General features: G+C 36.0%; 3 protein-coding genes across 4 annotated transcripts; 1 reads left to right on the top strand and 2 right to left on the bottom strand.

Moving 5' to 3' along the window:
• Positions 1–26: 26 nt before the first annotated feature.
• On the bottom strand, positions 27–7,183 carry LOC109185449 (protein SUPPRESSOR OF PHYA-105 1-like). 2 transcript variants are annotated; one of them, XM_019335458.1, is made up of 10 exons: positions 6,876–7,183; positions 4,973–6,340; positions 3,772–3,929; positions 2,565–3,405; positions 2,117–2,263; positions 1,517–1,834; positions 1,377–1,436; positions 796–1,064; positions 406–681; positions 27–324 (listed from the first exon to the last, which is right to left on the bottom strand). In XM_019335458.1, the coding sequence occupies exons 2-8, from the start codon at positions 6,302–6,304 to the stop codon at positions 870–872; spliced, it is 3,051 nt and encodes a 1,016-aa protein (XP_019191003.1). In that variant the 5' UTR covers positions 6,305–6,340; positions 6,876–7,183; the 3' UTR covers positions 27–324; positions 406–681; positions 796–869. The 2 variants fall into 2 exon arrangements, with proteins under 2 accessions (XP_019191003.1, XP_019191004.1); XM_019335459.1 differs by lacking the exons at positions 27–324; positions 406–681; positions 796–1,064 and adding an exon at positions 1,165–1,237 and having other exon boundaries at positions 1,356–1,436.
• A 250-nt stretch (positions 7,184–7,433) lies between these two features.
• Positions 7,434–11,923, bottom strand: LOC109185491 (mitochondrial adenine nucleotide transporter ADNT1-like). Its single transcript, XM_019335461.1, has 8 exons — positions 11,533–11,923; positions 11,069–11,117; positions 10,626–10,789; positions 10,142–10,179; positions 9,108–9,220; positions 8,867–8,980; positions 7,818–8,162; positions 7,434–7,717 (listed from the first exon to the last, which is right to left on the bottom strand). The coding sequence occupies exons 1-8, from the start codon at positions 11,688–11,690 to the stop codon at positions 7,634–7,636; spliced, it is 1,065 nt and encodes a 354-aa protein (XP_019191006.1). The 5' UTR covers positions 11,691–11,923; the 3' UTR covers positions 7,434–7,633.
• Positions 11,924–16,038: 4,115 nt separating this feature from the next.
• Positions 16,039–20,101, top strand: LOC109185507 (protein ENHANCED DISEASE RESISTANCE 4). Its single transcript, XM_019335462.1, has 6 exons — positions 16,039–16,135; positions 16,277–16,412; positions 16,582–19,012; positions 19,145–19,205; positions 19,284–19,507; positions 19,760–20,101. Exons 2-6 carry the CDS (start codon positions 16,298–16,300, stop codon positions 19,812–19,814), a joined length of 2,886 nt encoding a protein of 961 aa, XP_019191007.1. The 5' UTR covers positions 16,039–16,135; positions 16,277–16,297; the 3' UTR covers positions 19,815–20,101.
• Positions 20,102–20,386: the final 285 nt, after the last annotated feature.

Below are 20,386 nucleotides of genomic sequence, written 5' to 3' on the forward strand. Positions count from 1 at the left end.
TTAACATTCCTACAAAGACAATTGAGTAATACATAAAAAGCATCAAATTTATGAATTGGGTTTAGTGGAGAAGCAGATTATGAACAGAGAATAGATTTCAAACACTGAATTTGAATTAGTTCTGCTTTACAATCGATCAAAAGTGCAAGAATGCAAGAACATCTTGAATACAGACATCATTTGGTAAACAAAAATACTGATCTTATACTCTAGACTTTAGACATGTAGAATTGAAAGAGTTCTGGAGGTCACATGTAATGGAAGTCCTTGCAATGCAAAGCTCCAAAGACTTTCAGTTTTATCTGCAGAAATACGCATTATAGACTGCATACAAATACAGAATGTTAGTGATGACCAAATGGAGTAAGGAAGACATTATTTTTCAAGAAATGAAGGTAACCATACCTTAACTACAAAAATAATCTTGGAGAGCAGCTCTCGTTTTTCACTTGTAAATCCTTCTTTATTCCCGAAAACAAAACAGTACAAAACAGATGGCTGCATTTCTTCACATATCACTTACGTCTCTTCCAGCTTCACAATAAAAACATCTAGGAAAAACTCCAACCTGGTCTTAAGGAGCATTTTACAGAAGAGACGACAATGAAGCGGTCTGTGCACAAGTCCTGGATCCTCTGACTACAGACTTTGCTCTATCGTCGAAAGCTTAACTTGTGCAACCTAGAAATATTGGCATTTTAAAGTTGTATAGTATGTCTAATATTACTGCTTCTGTTACATATCAGAATAGTAAGTTACTAAAACTAGAAGTCAATTGCAACGTGCACGTAATACCTTAGTTTATGCAACTCTGCTAGAGTAAAAACCCAGGGAACAATTGATGAAAACAATGTAAGTTAAATGGGCTTTTAATTAGACCAACGCAACAGCTTAATACATCCAGTTGAGTTGGCAGCAACAACCATATTAGATTTCCTTCTCCAGCAAACACTTGAAACAAACGGTCCGTTATTATCAATGATCTCATCGCCAGAGATAGGATCGATAGATTCAAATTTATAAGAAGTAATTGGCATTGGCAGAGATCTATAGTAAGCATATACCTGAAGGAGAAAAGATTAAATCAGTAGAGGGTAACATGATAGTAGAACGTGATTCTGGTGGGACAAAATGGAATGAAGGAAATAAGGTGTGCTGTGGAAATTGCAGCCCCGAAAGTAGGGGATCAAAGACATTACTAATGCAACTAAATGAAAAATACGCACATCTGTTTATAGTTTCTTTAGTTAGTGACAGTACAGTGTGTGCTACTGTAAATAAAACCTTAGATGGAAAATTGAGTCACTGACCAATGCTAGAAAGCAAAACATAAAGGATGTTATTGAAAGAGAATATCATTGAAAATAGAAGATTACTTCATTAGATTCTGAACCACATGCTATGTATCCATCAAGAACAGATAATCCTACAAAATTCTGCAGAAAATACACCAAGAAAATATCAGGACCACTAATAACCACATCACTCTAGATGTACTTGGGGAGTTGATGATTACCTTCTCATTGGAATGTCCACTAAAGGTAAAGGAGCAAGCCTTATCAGAGAATCCTTCCAAGCTGGTCTTATTGAGGTCCCATTGCTTTAGTGTATTATCAGTGGATGCAGAAACAAGGGTTTCAGAATCTAAAAATTTCACATAGCTAACAGCTTTTCCATGGCCAACTAATGTGCACCAAGGAATCCTTGTATGTCGAAGATCATAGCAATAGATCTTGTAATCAGCAGACCCGAAAGCCAATAGATGCGTGGAGTAAGCAGAAAACTGCACACAGCATACATTGGCAGGACTCCAGATTGTAGCCACAGAATTCCTCTGTACCAAATACCAAATAAAGTAATTTTTTACCTTACTTTAAGATAACCTAGTTCAATGGAGAAACTAATTGCATGTGGAAGTGGCACTTAGTTTCAGGAATATATTTGGAAGAAATTAAAAAGCTGAAATCACCGTTACACTTGAAAACTTGTTACATGCAAGTGAACTTCTTCCATTAGTTTGAACTCCTTAAATAGTATAAAGCATAATTCCATTTCAAGTTTCTAGTTCTTGATAATGTCAATATTGGAGGACAAAGACGAAAATTTCTATAAGTACCTCATTAATGTTCCACACTTTTACAGAACAATCATCACTCCCACTGACAAATTTGGTTGGATCAACTAAAGAAAAGTCTACAGACCAAGTCCTCTTCTGGTGCTCCATATAATGTGAAAATCCTTGACCCGTGCTTGCATCCCACATCTAGTTTTGAAACATATAAGCCAAATTACAGAAATAAAATAAAATAAGATAGATAATCAACAGTAAAAGAATTGTGCAATAACGGGTATGAAATTGCACCCAAAAAGCAGTTGACATTTGTGCAAATTTCTTAACAATTTATAACCTAAAAGAAGAATATTATTTATATTCAAAAGAAGGCATTTTCAGAAAGAATGATATCTGCAATTGATAAATGTAAAGGGCTACAGTGTAGGATTTTAGCTATCACACTATCACTGATTCCCATGATTCCTGTGACCTTAAGTTAAAAAATACAAACCTTCACCACACCATCATAGTCTGATGAAGCCAAGTAGTTTTTGATGTAGTTGTTCCAACAAACACAGCTAAGCTTAGATCTGTTTGACATCTCAATCACAGGATACTGAATATCCACGGATTCATTCAAAAGTGAATCAAACTCAAAAATTTTGACTTTCTTTGAGACCCCGGCTGCTGCTATATATTCCTCTTCACGGTCAAAACTTAGGGAGCAAATAACATTTGTAGAATTTAAAAGATCACCACTTCTTAATGTCCCACACTCCTCAAACTTGCTATATCGAGCAAACTTGCAAATACCTTCAAAGAATGCCCCAACTCGATTTACATTGTTTCTCTCAATGCTGGGCTCCTCATTGTTAGTCTGAACACGAGACAACTTCTCACGACTTCTCAGTAAGTCCCTGTCTGATCTTCCCTTGAGATCAGTTTCAGTAAGTTGGAATTGTGATCTCATGCAGAAGTAAGCATTTTCAAACTGACTGATATTTTTCATTACCGTCTCCTCAAGAAAAGTCTTTATAGAGAATGATTTGGAAAGAGAAGAAGATTTCATATCTTTACAATGGGGCCTATGCTGTGCATCCAGGATGCCTTGGTGCCTCCAATATGAAGTTCTCAAAGTGTCCTTTTTTTCAACCTCCTTGATATCAGCTTCTAAACATTCTATGCTTTGTAACAACTTGGATTTCTGGCTATCCCTTTGTTCTTTCAACGAAACAAGAAAATAAAGTAAGAGTTCTAATTCAGGGTCATCTTCCTTTTCAGCAGCTAATGGCTCATTATTTCTTTGGTGTATCTCTTTGGATCCAGAAATTGATTCAGACTGTAAGATTTCCCTGTCAAACAAAAATAATTAATGAAAATGCAATTTTGCTCGATTTCCCTGCCAAACATAATTGCTGTGTATTTTACTCATGTTTTAAGTCTTCTGTCAGCAAGCTCTTTATCTCCTTTGATGGCAGTGAAGTGCACTCTTGAATTTCTAAGTGGTAAGGTTGCAAAGGTGGGACAATGCTTGGAGATTTGCAAACTAGGCTAGAAAGCATATAATAGCATATGATCTAATGCAATGTATCTAGGTAAAAGATTTGCAGTAAGTATTGCCAGATATCTCATTGGCATCTAGTATTTTATAAATTCTACATCCACACAAGCTTTCTCTACAAGGCAGAAAAATGACAAATTATAAATTCCAGTAGTACCTTGCTGTTGGACGAGCAGATGATTCAGGATGAAGTAGCCAAAAGCAAAATCCAGCTTCCTTTGGATTTTCACAGAGAAAATGTGAAGGCAGAACCCGATGGAGTAAATCCATCATTGCTGCGGAATGCACCTTTGGTGATTCAAAATGGCACAGCAACTAAAAGAAACAACTGCTATTAGTGAAACTGGAGATTTTCTTTAAGATCATTTCATGAAATCATAAACTGAAAGGACACACACACAAACAAACAAACAAAAGTGGGTGGTGGTGGGGAGGGGGAGTACTTAAAGATTGGTAACACAAGATTACAGAACTAGGTTTCTCACCTAAAAGTGGACAAAAGAATACGGTAAACTGAATGCCAATTCAAAGGAAAACAGCATTATGGTGAATCAAAATTTTTAAGAATGAAGAGCTGAAATGAAAACTCGTATGAAGGTGCCTTGGGTGGCCCTCAGGTTCAAGGATTGTTCCTCCATTGTTCCAGAAAAGAGTAAAGGGCCCTATTCATGCAGGTGGCCTTTCCTATGGAAGCAACAAAAATGAGATAAAGCATCTAACCTATGAATTTGATTTCATTTTCCATACTCAATAGTCATTTACTCAATCCTACAGCTGAAAATCTGGAACATCAAGATTCAGAAAGGCTGGTTTGCAAGACCTATAGCAAAGAACCACAGAATCAAAAGTCTTGAGTAAGTTGAGTTCATCCATCTCAAAGCTCAGAGTTTATGAACTCAAAGAAGGGTCACATGAGGTGTTGATTGTTCAGGCAGACCTTTGTCCTTTTATTTTATCCTTCCCCATGAGGAGAGAAGATAGAAGGGAGGATAACCTTTGAGCTTTACCACTATGGATACCAGTATTGCTCAAATTCTAGCACCAAGAAAATTCCACAACACGACAATTAAGGATGTAGCTAGTTATTTAATATGTAAATCCTGTGTGAAAGAAGTAATGGAAAACTCAGTTCTTTTTTTTAGACAAAGTCTACACATCATGATTTATTTTTTTTTTAGTTCTCATAATACTCTCTAAATAAATTTGCAAGATTTTCCAGGTCTGGAATTATATCATTTGCCATAGCTCAGGGTTTACATATATCGAAACTAATTAAAATTGTTAAGCAGGGATTAAGAGAATAGGGGAAAAAATATAGCAGCGCCCAAAATAAACTGGCTAGCAATAATTTATCTGACCTCAAACAAAAGCACCCCAAGACTGTAAATATTTGATGATGCAAGGACTCTGTCATCCAGCTCCTCTGGGGAAGTATACCACCTCTTTTCCAACCGAACGAAGTCAGACTCCAATAGACAATCTGCCTCAATAGATGAACCTTCACGATACGAATAATTCCTTTCACTATTACACTGTACCTCATGGAGTTTTTGCTGCTTTGCACCCCTACTATTGCTGATGTGCTTATCCAGCTCTGGTAGTCTTTTCCTCATCATGTTCTGGTTTCCCAGACCCATACATCCTATCTGGACTGTTGAACCAATATATTTAACATCATCATATGAATGTAAAATGAGACAGGAAGGCCGTAAATCAAGGAAGACATTCCCTTGGGAGTGAGCAATATCCACCAACTGCACAACTTTCCGGAATAGGTGCAATCTGTGATCTTTATTTATCTCGGAACCTCGAGAGCATAACCATTCTCTTAAGTTAATTTCATTTTGTGATAGTTTAGGTCCTGCACCATCATGACAATGTAATGGAGCTTGAAAAGTAGACCCTTGATTCAACAAGAAATTAGTAGCTGTCCTGCTTAAAGAAGCTGGGTTGTTCTTTTCCTGCATGACTATGGCAGAAGGAAATTCAGCAGAAGGTTCGGGGCGTTTAGACAGCACATCCTTGCCTTTCAAAGATTTCCTGGCAAAAAACTGAGAAAAACTAGATGTAGATAATATTTTTGACCGATTATCTCCGAACTGTCCATTATTTGGGCTGATGCCATTAGCATCACAATTTAAATAGGCAGAAAAGGCACCAGAGCATTCAATGTTATGCTTAATAGGTGGAGGTTTCATCACATCAGGGTCTGGAGCCGTTGTTGGCAATGATTCTTTGGGCATAGATGTTAACAAACCCTTGTCTGTGGACATCAGAACTTGATTACAATAACTACTACTAGACCCACCCGCCAAATTATAAAACTGTTTCCACTGGATTTGCTGCTGATCATTCATTTGTTCATGGGTGATAGAGCAGCTAACTGACTCTGGGTTGGAAATTCTGTTATTTCTCATTCTCAACTCTTCATCTGAATTGTTATTCAACAAAAAACTTGTACAAGGGGGCGTAGGATCTGCCCGTGACATTCCATATGTACTCAAACTACCACCACCCGGGATCTCTTCTCCATCATAGTGGGGAAATCCCTCACTGGAAGATGCATGCACTGCTGGTGGTGGTTCAGGGAAAATATCACACTCTTTCCTTTTTGCTTCTGCTCTCACTGCAGCATCATTTGCAGCTTTTTGCTCCTCCAACTTCTCCATGTGGTCCCGAAATGCTCTCATTGTTTTAAGTACTCAATGCATCTTCAAGACTTCACCTAAACCAGATCACAAGAATTAAGTGTAGTAACAAACAATAAACAAATATCAAGTCAAGTGATCAAGCAAAAGATCAATTTAGTGAGGTTGCCAGATGCCAAATGCAAAGGGGGGAGGAGAAACTATGATGTGAAGAACTAATTTCATTATCTTGAATCAATTTGTAATTCCACACATTCAGAATATGAACATAATCACAGAGAGACAGAGAGACAGAGAGAGGGGAAAAAAAGTGGAGTTTGTATTAGGGTTCTTCAACTAGTGTAGAGAAATCATCCTAGCTGATAAACAGTTCAGAGCTCAAGAATCCAAATTTGAGAAGTATTTCCCTTTTCGGGATAACCAAAACAAGCTAAGCTAAAAGCCTAAAACCACTAGAACACAAAAAAGATGAAAGAAGTAGGAGTAACGAGAGTGGGTAGAAAAGGAAGTAAAATAATTCATCTACCGAGGTTCCCCAGAAGGCCAGAATTGCAGATCACACAATCACATGCTAGCTAGCTCAGACAGTGATTCAAGAAAGCTAGAGACTTGCCTCAAATAGAAATCCCAAAAAAGTTAAAATCTTTCCCGATACTTTACTTACTCCACTTGTAGAATAGCATTACACTAGCTGCGTCGGGCCTAGTTGTAGCAGCAAATATTACTCCGCTGTCCGTAGGTAAGATTTCTGGGTGGCGGCTAAGAAATCCCCAGAAGAGGATTCATTTTCAGCATATCATGGAGCTTAAAAAGTACGGATATTGATGGATGGTGACGTGGCAGGCCAGTAACCAGAATCTTGGAAAGCTGAAAGGAAAAGAGGACCACAGTCCACAGTTATTCGGTATTCTCAGGTCAAGGTGCCGCTGCAATGTCTACTCAGACCGACTTGATAGGCTGATTAAAGTTGTCATGTCATGCATATTTCCTGTCCTCATCGCCATGTGCTCGAATCTGGGTCCATGCATCAATTATCCTTTTCTTTCTTATCATTTAATTGTCTGTTTTGTCATCTACTCACAGATTTTTTCACAAAAGTTTCAACTACCAGTAAAAAATTAAAACCTTTATTCTAAAAAGAGCTGTTGTTTTCAATACACAAGAAGAAAAATGAGAAGACATAATCCAACCGCTTATTATTGCATTATTACATTATTATTCCTTGCATTCATGCAAGCGATTACTGAGTAAACAAAAGCTAAGTTGAATGAGAGAACACTGGGAAGAATTGGTTCCTAATTTTTGTGCATTGAGAGTACATAATCTTCTGTGTTATCCTTTGCCTACAAAATTGGGCTTTAATGTCCTCCATCAGTCTGAGATTCTGATCTCCACCCCCAATATGTCTTTCACTTGCTCATATGTCACGAAAGCAATAGCGATTGAAGGGACGACCTGACCAAGTAACATTAATTATAGTTAGAAATGTCTGCAAACAAGATCAAATGCATTCTGTTAATGTTTTTTCCTATAGAAGAGAATATCAGAGACTAACCTTCACAGAGTTGGGGACCAGACCCTTGTACAGTGCTCTAACACCCTCATAACGAACAGTTTTCCGGAAGGCATCAATCATGCCGGTATATTCAAGGGGAGCTTGACTCTTCCCTTCACCGGTGACAATAGAAGCAGCGCCTTTCCATCCCACCATCTGCATTCTTCTGCGGATGACATCGAGTGGATAAGCAACAGTTTGGCCAACAGTCCCTGCAGCAGCACCGCATGCCAGCCTTGTAACAATACTCAGTTCAGAATCTTCGACCAGCCCAAGAGGTTTAGATTTTATCAACCAATCTTTTAAAGATTCATAGACAGCAAAGTTCAGACCCACATAAGGAACCTGCAAAACATCAAACCAAACCTCAAGATTCATGGAAGTATACCAGGAGGATACTGTTTAACTATTTCATTTTGGAGAGATGCTGCTCCACTAGCAAAACCTTAGGGGTGAGAAGTACATATATGACTGAATGCAATTCCAAACTAAAAGGCCATTTCTCTTCCCTTACAGATGCGATAAAACTTCATGGGGAATTTCAAGGGAATGTTGCTAGAACAATAAGCTAAGACCATGGTTCAAATTAAGAATATCTACTAAATCTTCTTTTTCTAATATAGTACCAAGCAAGACTATAATGGAATTATTGAAAGATGCCTTCTTCTAGTATAGTAAATAAGTGCATAGAAAGACTTTCTTTATTAATAATAATAATAATAACACAAGGACATCAGGAAATGCAATCAATCACTAGAAGTAATTTCAAAAGATAAGCAAGAAGAATCGCAGTGGATCTAGACACACAAGTGGAGGCCCTTGCCCTCCACTCAATTTTTAAAATTTATACTATTTTATGTATAGTTATTTTAATATTAGATAATTTACCCCACAACTTATAATAGATTGCCCCACTCAACTTTAGAAAATATATATATTCAATAAATGAGCCCACCATCATCCCTAAAGGATTGTCATTAACAGGGTTTCTTAGTAATTGTATTAGTCACCAAATAACATATTCATGGGAAAAGAAATGCAGGACTTACAACTCCTATGACCGAAGGAAGCCATCCTTTATATAAAGCCCTAGGACCTTCATTGCGAAGCACAGTTGACAATGCATGAAACATTCCCCTGTACTGATAAGGAGAGTTTTCTGTCTGCAAAACAGGAGAGGACTACATTGTCATGCAAAAGTAAAAGCACAGTGAATAGATGTCCCATAGTTGCAAAGCGAGCTTCAAATATTAAGCATGCAATTTCTTTCAGAAGAATTCAGAACGTTACTTGTACAGTAATTCGGCCTCGGACCATGTCCATTGGGTATGTTGCAGACATGGCAATTATGCCAGCACAAGCTCCAGCACCAAGACGCAACAGAGGAGTGAGCTGAGCATCCTCTGCAAGATAAGAACATATCTTTTTCAAGAATTTGCTAATCCATTTTCAGAAAGGGAGAACAAATACCTAGCCATCTTTTTCATGTTTACAGGTAACAGGAAATGGCATAGAAGAATTATATATGAAAGGATCTATGAAGTACATTTATTTTTGCAGTAATAAATCACAAAGAACTTGATGAAAACAACCATAACAAGCTTTTCACCAATGCAGTGTCCAACAATCAAACTTATACCATACAAAATGAAATCTCAAAAGTGGAAATTTGGTCATATAGATTGCAAAGGAGGAAGTAGTTATCACCTCATATGTTAAAAGTAGTAGGAAAACACCATCAGTAGAAAATTTTGCCAAAAAATGGAAAAACAGGTAATATCTAAAAGAATGTGCAACAAACATAAAGAAAACAAGATAGCCATTACCCAGTGGTGGCCCCTCAATCTGGGGCGTTGGAAGGGTTGAACTGGGTACAGACCTAAACTCCGGCTTATTTTGCACGAAGTGGCTGCCCGCAACTCGAACCCGCATCCTCACGCTTGACAGATTGAGCTTTTACCATGCACCAAATATAGCCCTAGCTAGATAAAACAGCAAACAGAAGACATAACATGGGGAGAAGAAGGAAGATACATATACCATTTTGTAACCAAGTTCTAATATTGAATTCGGTGAGCAATTACAACCTAGTAGAGGAAAATATAAGAGGGTGAAGTGAGAGAGGGGGTGGGGGGAGGGGGGCAAAGAAGGAAATAGGAATACAAGAACTTGATCAGAAGAATAGACCATAGACCAATTTCACATTGGTTGTCTACAAGGCACATACCTTCACTGGAAAAACTACAAAAATAATTCTCAAACAGATATGCAAAATCAAATAGAGTTTTCACCACAATAAGCCTCTGAATGAAGGAAGAACATACCATTGCCAGTTTGCTCGCGGTATAGCCATAATATACCCCTGATTGCAAATACAAGGAAAAATGTCATTTAAGGAAAGAGAGATAATTTGGTGATACAATGAGAAATGAATTTACCAGGTTCTCTTCTCTAAGACCCTAACAAGAAACTCTAGTTGTGGTTCAGCAATGTTAATGCATGAGAAGATTAGCTAGTGACCATAAGCAATCAATGAAGTTTCACATTCAGAATTGAAATCTAAAATGTTTGAGACAAGGAGATTTACAGGTCAGAGATAAGGCAGCATCAATCAAGACACCCAAACAAACTTGTCAACTGAATATGTGATAATGGGAGGCTAAGGCTTAACACCATTGGTTTCAAAATTCATACTATAAACTTTGAGTTAAGCTCCTAAGAAAGTAGAAAAAGAACATTCACAGATATTAATGCTGCTAATATTCTTTGAATGTTTATGCAGAAGCCCAGTATTAGACAGGATCATACTTGGAGGCTTGCTCATAGCTGAAGAACTTGACAGCTGAGTTTGGGACAATTCGGGCACAATTGGTGCCATTGCCTTTGAATAATCCTCTGAAGCCTTCAGTTTTCCAGATATACTTCAGGCCTTGAACTGTACCATTGTATTTTATATTATGCGGATTTTGTACCTGCACATTGGAGAGCAGCACCTTGAAATTACAAGACAACTTTTTGGTAAATATTCCCCTGGGCATAATCCTGACAGACACTTTTTTTTTTATCTTATGAAACCAAACTTTATTCAAAAGAGACAGTAGAGCTTTAAAGAATCAGTGCAATGAATTAACTGAGCCAGGATGTGCTGCATTGCCACATGCTTTATGGAAAATTTTAAAGCTTTTCTTAGTACGTCCAAATTCAACTGCTGAAGATAGTTCAAATAACAGGGAAAAAAGCGCAAAATTTACCTGTAGTAATATCTTTAAACGCTCTAAAGGAGCAACAGCTGTTCGTGACCTGCAATACTCACACTTCAGCGTTGCAGAAATTCAAACAAAAAGTCAAAAAAACAAAAAACAAAAAAAAAAAAAAAAAAAAAAAAAAAAAACAAAAACAAAAACAAAACAAAACAAAAAAACTTTTTTTCATTTCTTTGACGAGTGAATCTCAAGGAGAATTGACTTCATTGCCATAAAGGGCACACCACTACAGGCTGTGCTCAAGAGAATGGCAAAATAAAGAACCAAAGTAAACGCTTGAAAACAAATCTGAGCTATTTTTCTAAACAGCTAGTCCTAGTGATTATCTACCACTGCTTTTATCCCCAACTATATTTTGAGTCTCCTTTAAAAAAAAAAAAAAAAAAATTACGGAGAAAAAATTAAGCTTTTAATACAATAAATGCCAGGACAGAATCTTTGGTATTACTCACACGCCGCCGGCAACACCTCCAGCAACGAGAGACTTGCATATACTGAGAAGCGCATGGCTTGTGGGCTTAATTTCATCTCTAGCGAGCTTCGCCTCCTCGGCAAGGTTCACAATCTTCTCCACAGCCAACTCACCCGTCTTCACCTCCTCCGAAGCCATTGAAAGAAATAGACTGTTGTTTAACAGACAAAAAAGAAAAGGTCGAATAAGTCAAAAGCTCAGCCGATCAGACTGTCGATATCGATTCCTCGAGAGGATCGATCGGCGATCCAGCAATTTATGTATGAGTCTCTATTCACGGCGGCTCGGTAGTTTATTTCGACGAAGAGAGAGCATATGATGCGGCAGAAACAAGCATGAGGCACACTGGTAGTGACATAGTGCGTTCAAATCCGACGGCGTTTATTGCTTAGTTTTGGTACGATGTCGCTTCGCTCACCATCGCGCTGGCGTGCTAATAAATAAATATAATTAAGTTATACTCCTTAATATTTTTTTTTTTTGAATCATCACAATTCCATGATGTTTAAGAAATCTTAATTATTGAATGTAGTGGTTGAATTGTTATATACTTTGTACGTCATAATTTTTTTTGAATGTTCATTACTGTATAAATGTTCTACTTATAAAAATGTATATAAGGTGAGATACGTATATTTTATAACTTAAACATTATATGATAAATAATTTCATTACTTTTAAAATCATGTCAAAAATTTAGATAACAAATTCCAATGATGACTTGCTGCAAACTCTCTTGAAAATCAAAGTTAATCCTTCTCTTTAAAAGCAAACTCTATTACAAATTTCAATGTGTAACAAACAACTTAAATATTATACGATAAATAATTTCATTACTTCATTCAAGTTAATCCTTTTTTGAGAATCAAAGCCTTTGCTATCCCCGAGTTCAAATTACAAACGGATAAAACCATTCATCTTCTACATAATTTTATTATAGTTTTTGTCTATTTATTATATTGGTATTTTCACTTTTAATCATCAATTATTGTTGATTATATTTTTACGCATTGACCTTTAAAACATTTCACATTTTATTCAAAATACATTTTAACTGTAATTGTGTGTTTGGTTGCAGTGAGAGTATTAAGATAAATAAATTGCAATTTTATGCGAGATAAATAATGTGGAAATTTTTATGTGTTTTGCTTAAATGAATATAATTACTAATAATTTCAATTCCAATATTTAGTATCTAATAGAATTTTTAAAAAAAAAAGTAATATATTGACCAAGCATAACAGTGATCTCTCCTATGCTTGACATATCATAGACCAATGTTATTCGTTTCAAAATGCAACTTGTCGTTTTATTCCTTATTTAGCGAACCAATTGGCCCATACTCTGGCTAGGGACACTGGCTCTCAATCTGTACGTCTTACTTTGAAGTTTAACCCCTCAATTTGTCTTCTTCAGCTTTTGAGTTAATCAAATGATATTTCCTTTTTTTTTTTTAAATGTATATCGACCAATATGTTCATACTTATTAAAACGGACAAATGAAACATCAATTTTATATTAAAAAATTAAAAGAATATAATTTTGTAAAAAGTGTATCTTTTTTTTTTAATCTTTTCAAAAACTGTGAAATTGAAAATAACAAGGGAAAAAACATGAGATTTTAATTCCATAAAAATGATAGAATTACAATTTTGTAAAATTACAATTTTTCCAACTAAAAAATGAATTTGTTTATCTTCTAAGTTAAGTGAAAGTTAAATTTTAATTTCCTCCGATCAAATAGATTGTATTGCTATAACCTGTAATATGTTGGATTTTTGTGAAATTTAAAGTAATCGTGTTTTGGATATTTAAGATTAAAAGTGAAAATATCTCTAAATTTTTTAAAATAAGGGCCAAACAATTCTCCCCATTCACCCGAGGATTGATATAGAACAAGCACACTAATAACGTGTTGTAAATTAAGATGTATCGTAAATCGTTGTATAGAACTATAAGGTAAAGCGAAAAGCAATATAATACAATATATCATCATCAATCAATTAGTATTCATCTTCAATCAAATATATACATGATGTAAAGAGTTGCACTATAACTATAAGTTTGTATTATCATAATATAACACCTTTAGTCATGTTCACATATATTTATTTACAACATAAATGTTTTTTTTCAAAACTATATATTTAGTGAAATAGGGTGAACAAGCTATGATAATCCATGCCTTCAAAGGGCTCAAAGTACAAGTGTTACATAATATGAGAGCAACCAATTAAGTTTGTAGGACAATTAATATACTAATTATACAATTTTAAGTTCAACTCATGTATGAGCTACATATTAAATTACCGATTTAAATTTTGAACTGGCTAGTTATAGGAGTTACATATTGATTTCTCGACTTGAGTCGATCATTTGTAGGAGTTATCTATTAGCTTCTTAGTTTGAATTTGTCAAGTGTAGAAATTGTATATAGACTTCTCAATTTCAGCCCGTCAATCGTAGGATGTGTCAATTGAATTATTAGTTTGAATCGATCAATTGTAAAAGCTATGCATTGACTTCTCAAATTGAGTCAGTCAATTATAGATGTTGCCTATTTTATAAAGGATTATTTCCATTAAATAATGGGTTACATACTTACATTGTTTTGATGCACGTTGCAGTGGCTTATGTGAATGGACCAATCATCAAAGGAATCAAATGTGCAAAAATTGAGGCATTATAATATGCAGAGGGAATGTACTTTCTCGCGCAGTATGCAAATATGTCCAAAATAATGAGTGGATTAATCAAGAAAACGAAAAGTAAGAGCCCCAAGAATTAAAATGCACAGTACATAAATATAACCAAAGGCCCACAATCTTTTGATAGATTTTGTCAGTAAAATTGATCAAAATCCAGTCAAGGCAAATAATAATATACAGTAGAAATACTTTCATTAGTCTCTTTGAAATCATTAGCTGGTATTCGAGTTATGATAATGGTACCCGGGTTGGATTTTCATTTGGAAGGTTGTATTTCAGAAGGTTGAGAAAGTATATGAACAGATACTACATTGGCTCTTTGTGTTTCAGAAGGTTGAAAAAGTATATAAACAGATACTACATTGTAATAGAGCTAGTAGCATTCAAAAAAAAGATATTATACACTCTCGTTAGTTATAAATAATAGGTTTCACGTTCATTTTTATCGTATTTCAAGAACTTTTATTTATTATTTTTTTTAATGAAAGAAATGTAAAATAAACAAGAAAAAATTAAAGAGATTTGTAGTCATCAACGAAATAAACTCATTCAATAGATGAACAAATAATGTTTTAAAAAGTATAAGATTTGCCGAGCAACCGTGATATTAGAATAGAATGTCAATTTTGACGTCACCAAGCTTGACCCTGAATTAAAAAAAAAAAAAAAATACGAGTATAAAATTTTAAAACACAACAGATTTTTTTTAGTACTTCTAACTCTATTACATTTGAGGTTTGAACTTGTAACATTCTATTTGATAGAGTCATAAAAATGTCAACAAGCTATTTGGCATATTACCACTTCAAAAAACAAAGAAGAAAAATTCAAAGAAAAAGAAAGAAATTTACATTAAAGGCGATGGGTAGGTGAGACAGGTTGGGAAAAGTCTAAAAATGAAACCAATTAAGTTCCCAGCTACCATCCATAAACGTAACGTCCTAGATTTTTTGGTTTGTTTTTGTTTTTAATTTAATTACAAATGTCAATACTTTGGGTTTTTTTTTTCTTAAAACATATTTGTTTGTTTCTTCAATAGTTGTTCATAACACGTGATCCTGCCCAAAAAGTCACACACCACGGACCTACTATTAAATTGAAAATAAAAAAGTTAAAGAATTTTGAAAATAGAGAAAAACAACTACAAAAATGAAAAATAATATGACTATAGGTCTATAAATAATAATTTGAGGTAATTAGTATGTGAATTGAGATATTCAAGTATTCAACTATTGTAAATGGTGCATCATGTAAAAAATGTGTAACAAACAATTAAATAAAAACTATGCAAGCGACACACATACACATATATTATTTTGATGCTTCATATTAAAAATGAAAATGCTACAAATATAACTCAATAATTATTACTAAGAAAAATTAATATATTTCTGATCCAGACTGAATATGGATGATTGGACGACTATTTTTCATCATAGCAAGATATCGACTTTTATATAAAAAATGTGATAGAACTATTTTAGTTATCTAAAAAAAAAAGTAAGTTATTTTTAACACGATTTATATAATTTTATAAAAAAACATACATTTTCTTAAAAAATTACGATGTAATTTATTATTTTACTATTTTATATAGAACAAAAGTACTACTTAGATTTCAAAAATTTATTTTCAATTTTTACTCAATAATGACATTCATATATTAAGCCATCAAAAAATGTGATATTATAATGAGTAAAAGGTGAGAAAGTGCAAGTAGAATTACTGTATATAGAATATGGGGCCATGTGTAGCAGGGATATAGGCTTTGTGGGCAAACAGATTCGTGTTTTGAGAAGACCCACGGAGTCTTCGTCCTCTGGGGCCTGGGCTCCGGTCATCCATAAACAAACAAAAGAATTGTATTCATTGAATGTACGGATATCGCAGTTGATGTTTCTGCACCCTCTCTCCTCATCAGTCTGAGATATCCATTTTAGATTTTAAAAACTTGTAAATTGATTATATGGTGTGGTAGTTATTTATTAATTTGTTTTTGTATGACTGGTTTTCAAGATTGGTTGAGCTTCTTTGAAGATGTCTGAGCCACCAAAAGTTCGCGTTGTTCGTTGCCCCAAGTGCGAAAATTTGCTTCCGGAGGTCACTGATTTCTCTGTTTACCAGTGTGGTGGATGTGGTGCTGTTTTACGAGGTAAAGTTATAACCTTTTGCCTTTTCCAGTTTCTCTTGCTTGTGAGTATTTTCTGTTTGCTTCTAAGAAAGCCCGAAAAGACTATTGCAAAATAGGAACTTTATATTCTTGAAATTGAAAGATCAATTTATTTGTTTTTTTGCCTTTTGTTTTGGCGTGAAATATACAGCTAAGAATGAAAATGGAGAGTTGGAGACATTTTCTGACAAGTCTGATGAAGAAAGGGTAGTAGGGGTTTCTGAGAAATTTGAGAAAGTGATGAACTTGAGTGATGGTTCTGAGAATGATGTGAAGTCAAATGCTAGTAGTTCTTGTAGCATAGATGAGAGGAGGGGGATTTTGGGTGATAGAGTTGAAAATTACAGGTCTAATCTGACAAGTAAGTCTGATAAATGGGTGCTAGAGGATGATAATGATGCAGAATTGTGTGAGATTATAGATGAACATAGTCAAGAAAAAATCGTGGAACAGCTTCAGAAGTTCATTCCTGAATGTGAAAGTGAAAATGGGTTGCCAAATCTGGAAGAAATTCCGAATTGGAGAAGTGGGGAGACTAACGAGGCAGCAGAGGCTTTTCATAGACGCCCAAGAGTTGATGATATGGAGATGTATGAGACGGGTGATGAGCAAAGTCAAGAAAGAACTATGAAACAGTTTCAGAATTCCACCATCCAATATGCAAATGAAATGGGCTTGCAAAGACCGGTTCGTATTCCAGATTGGAGAAGCAATGGGGAGGCAAGGAAAGCGGAGGTTTCCCAGAGAGGCCGAAGAATTGGTATTGACGGTTCGATGTATGCAGTTTCGAATAATTCAGCAGATGCTTCATCATCCAGTTACCAGGTGGGGTCTAGTTACGGGTATCAACAGCCACTGAGGAGTGGGAACAGTGAGGAAAGTTCTTCTAGTGGGTTTGCTAAAACCGAGTATAGTGAAGATGAAAGAGTTGAGCTTTTGAGAAAGTTGGATGAGCTGAAGGAGCAATTGAGTCGACCTTGTGAAGTGATTGATAATCCAAAGGATAAGTTCCCTCTCGATAGGAAGATTATTAATCAGGATCCCTATGGTGATTCCCGTGATTGGTTTCCTGATGGCCCTTCGAGGATCGTTAATAAAGGTTCGATGCATTATCCCGTTTCTAATCAAGCTGCCACAAGACCTCCTCTCGTGAATCACTATCAAGAACCATCTCATGTCTTGGGTGGTTTTTATCCACCTGGGCATACTTCAAGTCATCCACAACTATTTGGGGACCCTCTTAGGTCCCAAAGGCTAAGGACAGATCCATATCATCCCCATATTGCTGGCCACTACTCTAATAACGAGATTATTGATCACCTTCAACCTTATGCACCTCATGTAAATCGTCATCATCATCCATCCTGCACTTGTTTCCATTGCTACAAAACAAACCAAAACCTCGTCCAGGCTCTTCCAACCGCCTTTGGTGATAGCAGGTTCTCTAATGTCCCGAGTAATCCCATTTTTTATCACCATGAAAATCCAGGCAGATTTGGTCCACAGGATTATGATCCTAGAATTCCCAGCGCTCTCCCTATGAAGACACAAAATTCTCAATCACAGAGAAGGTGGGCGGGTGACTTGAATTCTGATGTGGGTGTTCTAGTCCGTCGACGACCTCCTGGGTTGCAGCCGCCTTCAAGTGGACACCGTTGCCGCCCCATAGCTGGCGGTGCACCATTCTTGACATGCCACAATTGTTTGGAGTTGCTTCATTTGCCTAAGAGAGCTTTTCTCCGGGATAGAAAACAAAGGAAAATGAAATGTGGGGCGTGCTCTAGTATTATGGTTTTGGCAGTTGCTAACAAGAGACTCATTTCTGTTCATGAACACGTGAAGAAAAATGCTGAGATGTTTACTACGGATGATAATTTGACACAGGAAAGTAGCTACTCCCATGGTCACATAAACCAACCCAGTACGATTTTTTCCTCTGAAGATTTTGACAATTCCAGATACGATTTCCATGCAATGGATGAAGACCACAGATCGCTTTCAATAGGGCAGGCAAGTTCTGTCAAGTCCATCGAGGTGAGGAGCCATCGTTCTAAATCTTCCTCAATGTCAGCAGAGGAGGGCAACCTTGTTGCCTCGGCTGCTACAGCAATAAATTCCAACCCCGTTGAGTTACCCATGAAGGACAAAGTGTCTCCACCACCTGCAGGATCACCATTGCAGGATCATTTTGATTACTCAACTAACTATGGCACTGGAAACCGCTTTGAAAATGGAAACCTAAGCGGGCGATCAAGTCCAGATAAAATGATGTCAAAGAAGAATGCTTCACGTCAAACTTCCATGAAGGATGTATCAGTGGCAACGGAGATGGATATATCATCCAATGAGTATGCTAACACCGGGTCATCTTTAGAGTCGGGTGAATCAAGCAAAGGAGATCGGCTAAATTCCAATAAAAGCACTGAATCATTTTTTGCTGGGATTGCAAAGAGAAGCTTTAAATCCAAGCATGTTGTTGGTGAGGAAAGGAGCAATGTTACAGTGAATGGGCATCTTATACCGGACCAGCTTTTTAAAAAAGCTGAAAGGGTAGCTGGAAAAATAAACCCTGGACATTACTGGTAAGTAACTTCATTAATTATACTGCTTCCCTTTCCAAAATCCAAACTTTTTAAAAGAAGGAAAAAAAAAAGAGACTAATTCAAGTGCTAATACATTTCTTGCTCACAATCTTAAAATGAATTATGACTCAGGTATGACTTCCGAGCTGGATTTTGGGGAGTGATGGGAGGTCCTTGCCTGGGCATAGTTCCGGTAAGATTTACCATTCCAAGGGTGACATGTAGTCAGTTGTTATGTAACATTCTAATGAATATGCGTATTTCCTTGCAGCCATTTATTGAAGAATTTAACTATCCCATGCCTGAAAATTGTGCTGGTGGAAACACTGGTGTGTTTGTGAATGGGAGAGAGCTTCATAACAAAGATCTGCAATTACTATGCAGCAGAGGGCTCTCATCTGAGAGAGATAGATCTTATATCGTTGAAATTTCGGGCAGAGTCCTTGACGAGGATACTGGTGAAGAGCTAGAGAGCCTGGGCAAACTCGCTCCAACGTAAGAAACTATTCTCTAATATGCCTTTGCTTAAATTATCAAAATATTGAATAGTGACCTTATCTGACAATTTTCTACGTATTATTGGTGGTAATGTTAGCTTACATTTTATGTGAACTTTAGTGGATAATTGGATATTAAGTATTATGGAATCATTCTTAACTCTGCAGCTAACGTTTTCCATTGAGAAGACTTTTTTTTTACAGAATATCTTTTAACATGATCTCAATTTGTGCTAAAACCTTTGTACAGAGTTGAGAGAATGAAGCGAGGATTTGGCATGAAAGTTCCAAAGAGAGCAGCATGATTATGTCTATGCAGAAACAACGTTGATGTTTCATTGTTCTACAGAAGATCTTGTCGTCTTGGTCCATAAATCTTGCAGGCCTAAAATGGAATGGGGAATCTATATGAGCTTTGAGTCTAGCATGGCATCATATATGTAAAATCTAGCTTGCTTTGGTTGTACCTAATCTGCATTTTAGTGGTACATATAATAGTGATTCATGTGCTTGCTGCACCCTCTATGGCAGACATTTCCCATTGTGATTCTTTATAAAACATATTTTAGTCTTTCCCTAGTTAATTATTGTTGTCTCAAACTTCTCACTTCATACTTTTTAATGATGTCTGAAACTGAAATGAGGCCTAACAAGTTAACTAATGATGGGAATGTAGGGATATGCTTTCTTAATTTTGTTGCCAGGTCAATATAGTTGGCGGAGAAATCATTTTCCGTTTCTAAAATAATAAAAATATTTCTAACATTTTCAAGATTCATGTATCCCTATGAAATAGTAATATTACCAAGTCGTCTCCCATGTTTCCATTTTAACCCACTACCTAAAAGTATTATAAATAAAAAAACTTCAACTCTCA

This window comes from Ipomoea nil, unplaced genomic scaffold (genome assembly GCF_001879475.1).
Source record: "Ipomoea nil cultivar Tokyo-kokei standard unplaced genomic scaffold, Asagao_1.1 scaffold0188, whole genome shotgun sequence".
NCBI lineage: Eukaryota > Viridiplantae > Streptophyta > Magnoliopsida > Solanales > Convolvulaceae > Ipomoea > Ipomoea nil.

Coding starts and splice junctions, on each gene's coding strand:
- LOC109185449 (XM_019335458.1), bottom strand. CDS start 6,304: ATGAGAGCATTTCGGGACCACATGGAGAAGTTGGAGGAGCAAAAAGCT. Junction 3,406..3,771: donor TCTGCTCGTCCAACAGCAAG/GTACTACTGGAA, acceptor TTTGTTTGACAG/GGAAATCTTACAGTCTGAAT. Junction 2,264..2,564: donor ACTATGATGGTGTGGTGAAG/GTTTGTATTTTT, acceptor TTTCAAAACTAG/ATGTGGGATGCAAGCACGGG.
- LOC109185491 (XM_019335461.1), bottom strand. CDS start 11,690: ATGGCTTCGGAGGAGGTGAAGACGGGTGAGTTGGCTGTGGAGAAGATT. Junction 10,790..11,068: donor GTTTAAAGATATTACTACAG/GTAAATTTTGCG, acceptor TCCAATGTGCAG/GTACAAAATCCGCATAATAT. Junction 9,221..10,141: donor CCGCGAGCAAACTGGCAATG/GTATGTTCTTCC, acceptor CTTATCTTGCAG/AGGATGCTCAGCTCACTCCT.
- LOC109185507 (XM_019335462.1), top strand. CDS start 16,298: ATGTCTGAGCCACCAAAAGTTCGCGTTGTTCGTTGCCCCAAGTGCGAA. Junction 16,413..16,581: donor ATGTGGTGCTGTTTTACGAG/GTAAAGTTATAA, acceptor TGAAATATACAG/CTAAGAATGAAAATGGAGAG. Junction 19,013..19,144: donor ATAAACCCTGGACATTACTG/GTAAGTAACTTC, acceptor ATTATGACTCAG/GTATGACTTCCGAGCTGGAT.